At 37.2% G+C, this 14,068-nt stretch overlaps 1 protein-coding gene across 1 annotated transcript in view; it reads left to right on the top strand.

The window, feature by feature from the left end:
- The window catches only part of TRHDE (thyrotropin releasing hormone degrading enzyme), a 388,541-nt gene that overhangs the window by 225,789 nt on the left and 148,684 nt on the right, over positions 1 to 14,068 (top strand). The window contains exon 6 of the mRNA XM_041755901.1: positions 12,218 to 12,355. Coding sequence (XP_041611835.1) covers positions 12,218 to 12,355 — 138 coding nt within the window. The remainder of the gene's footprint in view (positions 1 to 12,217; positions 12,356 to 14,068) is intronic.

The raw sequence follows: 14,068 nt of genomic DNA, 5'->3' as shown, positions 1-14,068 counted from the left end.
TCTTTTCTTGGTTGTAGTGGTAGTAGTGGTGGTGGTATGATGGGATATCTTTATTTAAATATTACTTATTTATCAAATTATCTGATTAAAGATTAGATCAATTGCTCCTTCAGAGCAGATTTGTCATTAATTACATTCTCTACCCACGTGATTGGTCCAGTTTGAAGAATCTTAAACATACTACAGTATTGAAGATTAAAAATAAAAACTAATTAAAAATAAGATCTCTCTAAATAAAGCCTTTGCCTTAAGTTTAAGACAATAAAGAGCCTTTGTTGGAATTGTTGGCTTCTTTTGAGAGCTGACAAGCCGTATCACTTCCCAGGCCTGAAAATAATTTGGCTTCTACAACAAAATAACATTTTTCTGTTTGTTGCTAAGCATTTTGTTGGCATTTTTGGGCCTTTAATTTACAAAATATTTCCAGGGATTAATCTATATTGGCTTGTTTTTCACTCTTTAACAAACATTTATTGCATACCTATTTTTTTTTGTTTTGCTAGTTTCTCTGCCAGAGATGGGGAATGCACTGGTAAGTGTGACTATCAAATCTTCACAGATCTTTTTTACCAGTTTAGTTAAATTATTTTCATCAGAGTAACGCTATTCTACAGTTTCCTAGAATGAGATTTGGCTCTCCCCCCCCTTTTTTTTTTTAAATCTATTCCATGGATTAAATTTTTGACTCTTGACACTTACAAGTTGTGTGGTCTTATTTCTTCATATTGAAAATATGTATGAAATTCCCATGCTGTTTTGTTGCAGGTTAGTTTCAAGAATCAAAAAAAAAAAATGTTTTTACTATCATTGTCACCAATATTGTTGTTACTTTTACATATATTAATTCTCGGGATCCCTGGGTGGCGCAGCGGTTTGGCGCCTGCCTTTGGCCCAGGGCGCGATCCTGGAGACCCGGGATCGAATCCCACATCAGGCTCCCGGTGCATGGAGCCTGCTTCTCCCTCTGCCTGTGTCTCTGCCTCTCTCTCTCTCTGTGACTATCATAAATAAAAAAAAAAAAAAAACATATATTAATTCTCTGTGAAATAGAGTGCCTATAACTAATCTCTCTGGTTATACCAGAAGCAGCATTTTATGTCCCTTGGGTCTTAGGTGAGTTTTAGAATGGTTTCCAATGAGATACATACAAAGCAGTTGCTCTATTATTTCTCTTAATTCTGACCAACATGATGCAGTGGCTAAGAGCATGGACTCTAGAGCCAAACTGTCTGGGTTCAATTCCTAGGTCTTAGGAGGCCTTGAGCAAACCAGTGAACTTTTTTTAAAATGAGGATCACAATAGTATCACTAGTAATTATTAATAATAATACCATAAAAATTAATAAGAGCAAATAAAGTGTCTTCACAAAACGCTTTTGAGTATATTTATTCCATTCCTGAATGATGGTACAGTGCCAGTACTTTAATATTTTGGCACATTATAAATGAATTGCTAGTCCAAATTTTGTATCCTGAATAGTGAAAATTTTCTCTATTAACATTACAATCAATGTATGACTATTATAGTAGCTTACTTTGAGGTCTGGGAATAAATATGGAATTTCCTTTTTGCATTTGTTAACTCTCTGGGCCACGACTACTGTATAAGTTCTGGAATCGTTATGGGCTTAAGTCTTTCAAATTTGAAAAAATAATAATACTTTTTATTTTCTTTGAAAATACAGACTTCTATGATCTGGCAACAAATGTAAAGAGTTATTATTATTTTTTTTTAGAGATTTATTTCTTTTAGAGAGAGCAAGAAGAGGGTCAGAATGGGAGAGGGAGAGAAAATCTTGAATAGACTCTGCTGAGCGTGGAGACTGATGAGGGATTCAATCTCACAACCCTCAGATCATGACCTGAGCCGAAACCAAGAATTGGATGCTTAACTCAGTGAGCCATCTAGGTGTCCCAACAATGTTAAGCTTTATCAGGCTAGGTTATCTGATGAACTGACCAATTTATAGCATTAAATATTGAAATTAAAGTACAAAAAGTGTGCTGATAAATTTCATTCATCAGCTTAATAAGAACTTTATTACAGAATTAAGGTCATTTGAATTATTATTTATTTCACAAATTAAAATAACATAACATGAATTAGCCACTTGGTATCCATGTTAATAACTTCAGGGAGCCGATTAGCTTATCTTTGGAGTTCTTCCAGACTGAGTGGTGTAAGAAAGTTTACATTAGAATTTAAAGGGAATAAAGGGAAAAGGAGAAAAAATGAGTGGGAAATATCAGAAAGGGAGACAGAACACGAGAGACTCCTAACTCTGGGAAAGGAACTAGGGGTGGTGGAGGGGGAGGTGGGCAGGGGGTGGGGGTGATTGGGTGACAGGCACTGAGGTGGGCACTTGATGGGTTGAGCACTGGGTGTTATTCTATATGTTGGCAAACTGAACACCAATAAAAAATAAATTTATAAAAAATAGAATTAAAAAAATTTAAAAAAAGAAAAAAGAAAAGGAATTTAAACAGAAATGGGTTCTGTTGAAGATGATTAGTCAGTGCACATTTAAAGACATTCTGAATTGCATTTTATCAATCAAATATTATAGTGCCTTGATTAGCTTATTATTAATGTATTTGCAAAATATTAGAGGGTCCTTGTGATGGCGAAACAAGTGTGCGGCCATCAAAGGAGATTGGCAGATCTGATTTCATTGAAATGTCTTATCAGCTTGTCAAAAATAATAATTATAGAAATAGAGAAGAAGACTCTTACTGCCAAAGTAGAGATAGGATATTTTTATTCAAAAAGATGGAGCTGTTCTCTGTCAGAAGCTTAAGATCTATGGAAAGGATCCTGAAGTAACGTGTGGACGAGCGGGAATTCGTTTACCAGCAAAGGATAGGAAGTATGCACCTCAGATTAGAGGCTTTATCTTGCCCTCACTTCTCAGAATTCAACCCGAAGTAGAGCATCTATGAGGTGTTCAATAATAAAAGTCCAGTTAAAAGTTAACGAGAAATTATGAAATGAAGGTGAGTAGATCATGTATGAAAGATTATAACCGTTTCTGTACCTACATTAGGAGCTCATTCACTGAATTCAAGAGGATACTGAGATTTAAAGGAAGCCATTCAGGATATTGAGATTTAAAATATATGCAACTAAAAATAATAAAATAAAATAAAATAAAATAAAATAAAATAAAATAAAATAAAAGAAACTGCATCAGATAAAGTGTTCGAAGGAAAACCAAGGGAAAGGTGTCCAGGCATCCTAAAAAGTGAAGGGAAGCTAAATGGTAGGAACATCTTAAGAGGGTTATATGAAAGTGTATGGCATATGGTTATTATTCACAGTGATTTTTTGGGCTGCTAGAATCAGAATGAGCTATGTAATTAGACAACCTGTTCATAATTACTACTGTGATTGACATTATTTGAAGCACATTCATGATCATTCCATAAGACCCAGGATTATCATAATTAATGGAAACAGGAATGACTAAGTGATGCTAACTCATGGCCTATCAATACTGCTCTCCTTCGGAGGTTCTTGAGTAAGTCTGTGGGAGGCTCATAATTCAGTTGTATGTGATGCAGGCCATTGTGTGTTTTATCTTAGCACTCTCCCTCTGCCGTGCCACATTTTGGGTAATATTTTGAGACATGAGACATTCAACTTGGATGTTACAAACAAAACGTAAGGCAGCCGAAGGATGTGGTCACGGGAGAGACGATTTAACCCATTTTCTGTGTTAGTCACGTTTGAGAATATAGTTAATGGAAAATAAAATCTGTGCGGGGGCTTATTTGGGGTTGTAAGAGGCTTATAAAGTCATGTAAGATGGGCCTATAGGAATATAATTGCTTTTTTGCTTTATGCATTGAATAAGGCATCTTAGAATATTTGTGTCTTGGCAGGGGATAAAATGTGGTTGATAGTTAAATAAGAACATATAGAAATTATTTTAGTTACTTATTTTAAAGCTTGTGTGAAACCCCAGAATAGTGTTCTATCAATAGAGATCTTCCTGGATTATTGTGTTCATGTATCATTTTCCGTTAAAGGTTATGTAAACAAATACAGAAGTGGAATTTTTCAGTATAGCGCTAATGGTGATTATTTTAAGAATTATTCTTCACTGGCCCCTGTGTCTGTGTGTTTACACAGGTTTGATTTTATTTTTTATTTTTATTTTTTTTTCAGGTTTGATTTTAATGTAAGTGGATTGCTTTAACAACCTGCACAAGAAAATGATTATTAACATCTTGGGCATGTGTATCCTAAACATGAGATTTGAAAATGTTAATTTTTAAGATACATGGCTGTAGGGAAGCAACATTTATTTTCACTAGCTCTTGAGTTTTATTTCATCTATCCCTATGATTTAGCTGTCTCTAAAATGTTAACTAATCAGCTAAATAATGATGTGATATTTCACAAGTACATTTAGCTAACTTCCCACTGAGTAAAGTTTGAAATATCTTTGGACATTTTAGAACTTAGTAAAAGTAGGTGGACAGGGCAGCCCTGGTGGCTCAGTGGTTTAGCGCTGCTTCAGCCCGGGGCCTGATCCTGGAGACCCAGGATTGAGTCCCATGTCGGGCTCCCTGCATGGAGCCTGCTTCCCCCTCTGCCTGTGTCTCTGCCTCTCTCTCTGTGTCTCTCATGAATAAATAAAATCTTTAAAAAAAAGTAGGTGGACAATATAAAATTTCAGATCAAATTCTTTTAGTATTTTAGGAAACTCGGAATCCAAATAATTTCTAGGATTTACAAATATGGCATTGTGTTATTTGTTTACAAAGATGGTAATTGCAAAGTTGCAGAGATACCAAATCACATAAATAAAACCTGATTAGTATTTTTCAATATATTTGCCTGCTTTACCCTTTGCTGTGGTTTGAATAAGTCACAGAGAACAAGACTGAAAAAAAAAAAACCAAAAAACAAAACGAAAACCCAAACCATGTAAATAAAGCTCTAGCCCTCGCTCTTGCTTATGGAGAAAGGGGCTCAGATTAGTAAAGCTTTATGTGGTATTTTGCTGAACCAATGAAATCTTAAAAGTATTTCATGGTTGGATAGATTTTCAGAGGGGTAAAACGTCAATAACATACTTATTTTTTCATGTTGATTGATCAATTGAGATTGAATCGACTTGGTCATAGATGCTGAAAGTATTTCTCTCTAGTCTCATAACTTTCTCTCTAGTCTCTATTTTCTAGTACTTATTTATGCTACTAGTACTTCACCTGTCAGGTGGCATTAATGATTTGTAAGCTCAACTGTCTCCTTCATCGTAGTGGGAGTTGCTTGGAGTCAGGAATTAGATTCCCCAGCCTCTGAAAGGATGTCACGTATACAAAGTAATCAGTAAACGTGTCTAGAATTAGATTGCATCGTCCAAATATTTTTTTTTGTCAAATATTTTTACTGATTTGATTCCACAGATCAGAAAAGTGCCTTTATCTATATCCAACAGGATATTATTGTGAACATTAAGTATTGGAATAAGACACCGCTTTACACACATGAAAATACAGAAAAAGGGAATATTTGTGTCTGTTTGGCTATCTGCATATGTATCTGGAGACCTGCCTACATATTCCATGCAGCCTTTGTGTCTAAATCTACAATGAATTCATACATCTTGGATTTCCAAATAAATTATACCTTATGGATCACCATTGACCATCACAAAGTTGAACTAGATTTTACAGAAATAATTCCTACGGTGTCTTGAGATTGCCAAGATCATGTCCATACCGTGTGTTCTTCGTGCATAATTAAGTGCCGTTGTCCCACGTTTGTTTCTGGTTGCCCCTCGCGGCAGTCGGCCTTCCACTCTTCACAGTCTCCCTAAATGCGGGTCTAGTGATGTCACCCTGCCACTGTAGCTTCCCAACCTGCTGGCCTGGCTCCTGTCCTCCTCTCTGTGATGATCACTGGGCATCCACCCCATTTTATTTCCTGCCTTCTGTCATGCAGAACTCTGTAGCCCCCCAACAAGCCGTTAAATCTCCGGGGCTTTTCCAAGATACCCTTTCTGTCCAAAATGCTGTTTTCTGCTGTAGCTATCCAGAAAAGTCAACTCATCCTTAAAGATTCACCACCGGCCATCAGCTTAGAGGCCTTTCCTGCTTTCCCCGGGTGGAGGACATCACAGCCTTCGTGTGGGCGCACCGTGTGCTGGACCTGCTTCCCCTTGGACACGTAGCAGGTGGTTTTTGTAGTATTTGTGCTCATCTGTGTCTCTCCCGTTCCTACCATAAAGTCTTTGAAGGTCGAATCCATGTCTCCATATCCTTTTTATCTTCAGATCCAGACATACCATCTGGGATATAGCAGGTGCTCAATAAATATTTGTAGAACAAATTCTCTTATTTAATCTTTGCAACCACATCTGTTTACAAATGAAGGTGCTGAAGTCTAACAAATACCGAGTAACTTGCGCAAGGTCACGCAGCTAGTGAATGGCAGATATTCTACTTGTGGTGTCGGACGCTGCCGTCCACTCCACAGGAGCATGCCTGTCTCATCTCCCGGGGACACCAAGGAGCCCTTTGCGTCCATATTCATCCTCCTGGAAAATCAGGTCCTGTGGCTGCTGTGATAGGACCCTCCTATGCCCCGAGGATTGTGTTCCCCGCTCTGGTTCTTCCTGGGAGGACCTCCCCGCCTGCTGGAACTGGCTCAGCCTTGGCTGTCACCTTCATCCTGTCTGATGTACCTGACTTTCCTTGATCTCGATCCAGATTGTGCTTTGATAAATATATATAAATATATATTAAATATATTAAATATATAATAAATATATATTCAATAAATATATAAATAAATATATTATATATCATTTAATATATAAATATATATTTTTATTATATTATATTTATATACATTTATTTATATATTAAATGATATATAATATTATATATTATATTAAATAATACATAATAACATTAATATAATATTAATATAAATATATTTATATAATATAATATATAATATATAATATATAATATTAATATAATATTAATACAAATATATTTATATAATATATTTATATATTTATATTAATATAAATATATTTATATTTATATAAATATAACTATGTATTTTGATATTTTATTATCTGGAATATATATCTATATTAATTTTTTTATAATCTGGGAAAAAAATATTTTTTCCTTCCTGGTGTCAAAGTGTCCACCTCGTATGGCCCTTTGCTAGAGTTACTCAGACTTCCCCTAGGAACTTGCTGACAGCCTTGCCCTTCGGTAGTGCCCCGTCTTCCTGGTGCCCACCTGGCCCATGGCTGCTGGCCCTTCAGGGTGGACACGTCCAGGCGGGGCTGCCCTGAGTTGGCGGCTGGAACCTGCCAGCGCAGCTAATGTCGCAGCAAGCGACCTTAAGGCCTCCCTTTGCAGATGCCACTAATTGTCAGTCTATGAAATGCTAATATAAGATATAATAATAAAAATAAATAATAATGAAAAGAAAGAAATAATAATAAAAAGAGAGTAGATTCTGAGATCTTGCTTCTGCTTTCATATGAACTGCAGCCTCCTGCCAGAGGGCGTGTGGTGTGGGCCCCCTAGATGCAGGCCTTGCTCCCACTTTCCCAACGCGTCTCGCTTTCTGGGTGTCCGCTGTCCCCTTACCTGCCCCAGGTCCCGGAGTGGTCCTTATAGCTGGCCCTCCAGTGCGGGCCTTTGCTGCTCCTCCTCTTCTTCCACTAGATACCTCCCCAACCCTTTACAAAATGCCATCGAGGCATCTCTTGATCCTTCCTCTCCATCACCCGCCAAGGGGACCAGGACTCATGGTGTCTACGCTGGCTGGTTTGTCATTCCAAGGCTGCCACGGAACACCGGCCCTGCAGCAGCACCTGTCCCCTAGGTTGTCCCTCAACCCCCTGAGCGCAGTAGCCACTCCCTGTCCGCCCCCCCTCCCCGCCTTATGTCAGGCCACCCTGGGCACCACAGGTCAGTCATTTCCCTAAGACACTACTTTTACTATGTCATTCTACGTGCAGCTGCCCATTGATTAGGGCCAAAGCCTTCTACCTGATGGCTGAGGAGTCACACACATGAGCTTATTTTATTTTATTTTTTCTGCATTTTCTCTGCCTGGATTTGTCCTTTTCCTTTTTGTTTTTCTTTTTTTTAAGATTTTATTTATTTATTCATGAGAGACACAGGCAGAGGGAGAAGCAGGCTCCATGCAAGGAGCCCAATCTTTTTTTTAAGATTTTATTTATTTATTCATGAGAGACACAGGCAGAGGGAGAAGCAGGCTCCATGCAAGGAGCCCAAAGTTTCTTTAACTTGATCCCGGCTCTCCAGGATCACGCCCTGGGCCAAAGGCGGGCGCTCCACTGCTGAGCCACCCAGGGATTCCTATTTGTCCTTTTTCAAAAAGCTGTTTCCCTCATTCTCCTAAGTAAGCCGTCATCCTTCAACAACCCACTTTAATGTCACTTCCTCTGCGAAGCCTTGTCTGAACTAACCAATCATTTCATCCTGTGTGTTTTATAACATCCATCCTATTATAATACACTGAGCTGTTTGTCTTTCTCTTGCACTTTTAAGTCCTTTAAGGTCGGAAACCAAGTTTCTGTCGTGTATTTCTCCCCCAGACACAGCACGATCTCTGGCACAGAGTGGGAGTTTAGTATGTATTTGTTAAATGAATGAATGAGAAAAAAATAATGCAGGCTTTCTTTTTTCCCATGTGATGTTCTCAACTCTGAGTTTATCCACACTTTCTTTACCTATCTGAAAAATCTTTTCACTCTTCTCCGAAAATTCAAATGTATTTTGGAAACAGTCCAATACGAAACATCTATTCGCCATTATTTGACCTGTTGGGATGTAGACACATAGGCGACAACTCCAAGAAAGTCTGTAGTAGAGCGGAAGGGGCTGTTCTTACTATTAATGTGGAACTTACTCAAACAAATTTAAGTCCCACATTTTATCTTATTGTGCTGCTTTTGGAAAGTGACAGGATAGCTTAAAGTGGTGGCCTTAAAATCTGAACTAGAATAAAAGCTAACTTTTTAGCTCAATTTGCTATTCCCTACCCAGGGAGAGACACACAGACCCACACGCAGCATTAAAGTTCCTTCAAGGGCCAGAACAAATTCTACTTCTCCCGTTAAACTTTGCATAAATAATTCCGTTTTACAGTATTTTTCCCCCTCAGATTTCCTTTGGCATTTCTAGCGCGTAAGAGAAAAACCATTATTTTGTTCACTGCATCCAACCATTTTGTTTGATCTCTTATCTCTCATCAGAGCCAGGATTTCTTTAACTTTATTTTGAAACTTTCAGGGTCTCAGGTTGACAGTAGGCAATTAATCAATACTTTGTAATTGTTGCTGTTACTATTATTGTGGAGGACGAAGGGGGAGGGCCCCAGCAGGTGACTGTCAAGCTAAGATCATCTTTTTATTTTATAGTGACACAGGTTTTTTATAAAATATTAGCACCTTTCCTCCTGGAAACTCTTTGTAGTTTTGTGCAATTGGGTTTGCCTCTGGCTAGAATTTTCTTTTTTCTTCCTTAATTTAAAGTGTTCTCTCTTCTGAGTTTTGTGAGTGTTCTTTGGCAAGGCTTTGCTTTCTTCTTCTTTTTCTTTTTTTCTCCTCTCTTTTAATCTCTTTTAATGCTTTTTTTCCCCCCTCAATTACACAATGTCATTCTCTCCAACCGTTTAGAAAGGAGTCTTTTGCTAATGACTCAACATTACTAAATTTAACCACTTTCTTGAAATTCTACTGATGAGGCAAAGGTTTGTTTTTGTTTTCCTCCACAAGCGTGAAGCAACACACCATGTATAACTTATATTTCCTTAAACAAGAGAGTTTCATTTTAGAAATTTTTTACCTTAAGTTTCTCATTTGGAATTACTTAGCCATTTACTTTATATCATGTAAAAAATCACACGGCTAGGAAACCAACATATGTGCACTAATTGTTCCTATCGATCGGTATACATTTATCAGTGCTAAATATTAAAAATTAGGATTCGTAAAAACAGTGTTTTAAATTCATTTACACTGTGGTTTCAACCAGAGATTTGAGTTATGTAATGGAGCAGGCAGTCACTATTTAAAGAGTTGAATATTCTATTTTGTTCAGAATGAAAACCACATCTTTAATTGGTATTTCTTTATCAATAAAAGTGTTCATTGGTCAAGTTGAAGTGTGATGATGCATTCCATGTTCCCACCTATTAATTTCAGTATCAAATGGTTTTAATGTGCATTTTTAAGTTGAATGAGTGACAAGATTGCTTGCCTGCTTAATAGTAACATCAACATTTTTTAAATTTTATTTTGGAAATACACAATTTTCTTTTACTCTCTCAATCTAGGCCATCTGTCTTTTTATTCTTAAAATTTTGAGTCACAAGATGCAACTTCACTCTCCTTGATTTGTCTTGAATTGAGAACTTAACTTGAGAAGAAATACACTATTAATTTATGTGATATTTGTCAAGTCATTGTAAGTTTGAACTTCTTACCATGGGGGGATCCCTGGGTGGCGCAGCTGTTTAGCGCCTGCCTTTGGCCCAGGGCGCGATCCTGGAGACCCGGGATCGAGTCCCACGTCGGGCTCCCGGCGCATGGAGCCTGCTTCTCCCTCCGCCTGTGTCTCTGTCTCTCTCTCTCTCTCTCTGTGTGACTATCATAAATAAATAAAAAAAAAAAAAATTGAACTTCTTACCATGGAGCAGACCTCTGGGACCAGTCCGGTCCCAGTTCAGGGTGATGGAGTACAGGCCATGGTGTGAAACTCGCACTCTTCCGTCCAAAAAAGGACTGAAGAGATTAGATCTATAGTCCACAAGAGCATAAGAGTTTGCTCTTAGAAATAAACCTTATAGCATATAGTTGGCTGGAGAACTAATTAAATTATTGATTATACATACTAAATCATGGGACAAATGATGAAGTAAGACGCTTCCCGAAAGCCAGGTTTAAAGAACGCACATATACGCCTAGTTAACTATCCCTTTTTTAGCATATTTATTCTCCATGGCCATTTTTGTACAAATACAGGATTGGTGTACTCTCAGCTTGAAATTACAACTCACTCAGAAATAACATGCTGTTTATCTGCTGGCACAAAACTAGGAGTCTCCGGGAGTGAGTTCAGAATTAGCTATAGCAATTTAAGAGTTGCAGTCTTTAATCTCTGTAATGATGCTCCGCAGGTCCCAACTACCTAGGGGCTACTTAGCCCTGTTATCTCTTGCAACTTCTTTATTCTCGCCCTTCTCCCCCAGTGAAGGCAGGAGGCCAGGAGGACTAATAGCTGCCAGCATTTTTGTTACCAAAACCCAAGCTGTTTCTTTAAAGCAGGCTTCTTAAAATGACAAAGAAGTGCTTTTTTCTTTACAGTTCATTTCTGACATAACAAACCAGCTTTTATCAGAGCAAATACAAAGACCTAAACATCACACAGAATAGAAGTTTTAGGATTTTGTTTGTTTGCACAACCTGATGCTAATGGGTTAGTAACACCTGTTGATCTCCCCCTTATGTTCATTATCCTGAATTCACATATATATCCCCAGATATTATAGCTTTATCACTTTGCCTTTTGCTATTTGTTGTGGTCTCCTGAAATTCTTTCAGAAAATAAATGATGTGTGCGTGTGTGTATATATATATATATATATATATATATATATATATATATAATCTTAGAGAGAAAATGACGTGGGGGGGAAGGGGAGGAAAAGTGGATGGATCAGTGAGAGAGAATGAGCTGTTCCAATGGTACTACAAATAAATGGTATAAATAGCAAAATGACACTGGAAGCTGGAAATGTAGTTATTATTCCTATATTGAGCTTAACTAAAAAAAGGTGTTTTGGGACTGGAATTGTAGGCTTGGTCCTGTAGTGCACACAAACAAGCTCAGTCTGTTTCATTTATGGCCCAGCATCTGAATCTGCTTTAACCACTGTTAAAGCACAGTCTGATGTTTTTAAATCTGTTTAAGGCCCATTGTAGCCCATTGATTTTGTTTCATGTTGTGCTCAAATCAACCACTCTCATTTTAGAGTAACTTAGAGGCTTTTTTTTTTTTTTTTAAGTGGGTTCTCTTTGGAGTTCAGTCTCCCAACGTGGGCTGCCGAACATCACCAATCAAGGAACATGCATTCTGTTCGCGTTGTCAAACTCATTCTGCATAACCATGAACCACCTATGATATTGCCCCATCTGCTGTATTGCAGGAAAAACAGAGGTTTCTGACGGATGTCCTGCATGAAGTAATGCTGCTGGACGGCTTGGCCAGTTCCCATCCAGTATCACAGGAGGTGCTACAGGCAACAGATATTGACAGGGTGTTTGACTGGATCGCCTATAAAAAGGTGGGAATAGATAAGACCCAAGTGCCAATTGGATATTTCACTGTCCCTAGGCAGCCAAACTATTTCACGCGAGATGTATTCTTCTCTCCCTCCTGGCAGGTAGAAATGGACCGAGTCAGAAAACATAGACTTACTAGCTTCATGTCATTTTTATGAGTTAGGGCTTTGCTTTATAAATCAGTAAGCTGGAGATGAATGTTTGCCAAATAATGCATAGAAATGTTGGACGTATTAATGAATAGATGTTTGGAGCCTTGATATGAAATTGCTGTACAAATGGTGTTGTGTCGATGTCAGTTTTTATTATTATTAATGAGAGCTGACCTAAACGGTGATAAATTATGTGTCATCAGTGCCCCTTCAATACTTAACTTATTTTGGTTGGCTGATGCAAATGGGTGTAGGCAGTGACATATGCATTTTATAAACATTATTTAAGGGACATTTAGAGAATTAAACATCTTTTTTGGATAATAATCATGAAAAATGAAATTTTAAAGACTAGACTTTGACAAAGATTTTGGACTGATGACTAGACGCAGAAATAAGACACACTCTGAACTTTTTCCCATTGTTATGTGGATTAAGATTCTTCCTCCTGTTTATATCCCTTAGTTGATCTAATTTAACATAAGTATATACATCTCTTTGTTTAATATTCAATAGCTACTTGGGAATTATTAAAATAGTGCTAAAGTCTAGTTCATATTTGGTGTAGACTAAATTGCATTCATTGGGATTTCCATGTACTTTATTGATTTACAAATGTTTTAAGTTTTTTAAAACTGTTGCTAGTATTTTTCTGGAAATATTCCTTTTTCAACTAGAGGTCAAATAATGATTCATCAGGATTCCTTGGTACCCCAATTTGAATATTTGGTTTTGTACTCAGCAAATGACTATCTCAATGGTTATTAGTTAATATTATGTGCTATAATATATGTAAAGGTACACATTGTGTTAGAAAATACCTTTTCAAGTCACTGATCATTGCATTGGTTTTTTATAAAAGGGTTTTTGAGGACTTGGAAAAATAGGTGGAGGTATAGAACCATATTTAAAAATATATGTTAATATATTTATGTAAAATATCAGCATTTAAAAAATATATTAATTTTTATATGTGAGATTTTTTTCCTATATGCTTTTTAAATTCTTTATTTAATGGAGTTAACCCATACTGTATTATTAGTTTCAGGGGCAGAGTTCAGTGATTCATCCATGGCATATAGCACCCAGTGCTCATTACATCGAATGCCCTCCTTAGTGCCCATCACTCATTTATCCCATCCCCCCAACAGCCTCTCCTCCAGCAACCCTCAATTTGTTTCTTAGAGTTCAGCATCTCTTATGGTTTGCCTCCCTCTCTATTTTCATCTTATTTTATTTTTCTTTCCCTTCCCCTATGCTCCTCTGTTTTGTTTCTTAAATTCTACATATGAGTAAAATCATATGGTATTTGTCTTTCTTTGACTGACTTATCTCATTTAGCATAATAACCTTTAGTTCCATCCCTATCATTGCAAATGGCAAGATTTCATTCTCTTTGATGGCTGAGTAATATTCCATTGTGTATAATTACCATATCTTCTATATCCACTCATCTGTTGATGGACATCTGGGCTCTTTCCATAATTTAGCTATTGTGGACGTTGCTGCTATAAACACTGGGGTTCAGGTGCCCCATCAGATCACTGTGTTTTTTTTTTTTTT

The sequence above is a fragment of the Vulpes lagopus genome, chromosome 5 (assembly GCF_018345385.1).
Source record: "Vulpes lagopus strain Blue_001 chromosome 5, ASM1834538v1, whole genome shotgun sequence".
NCBI classification, from domain to species: Eukaryota; Metazoa; Chordata; class Mammalia; order Carnivora; family Canidae; genus Vulpes; species Vulpes lagopus.
This window is presented reverse-complemented; position numbering and strand designations above follow the sequence as displayed.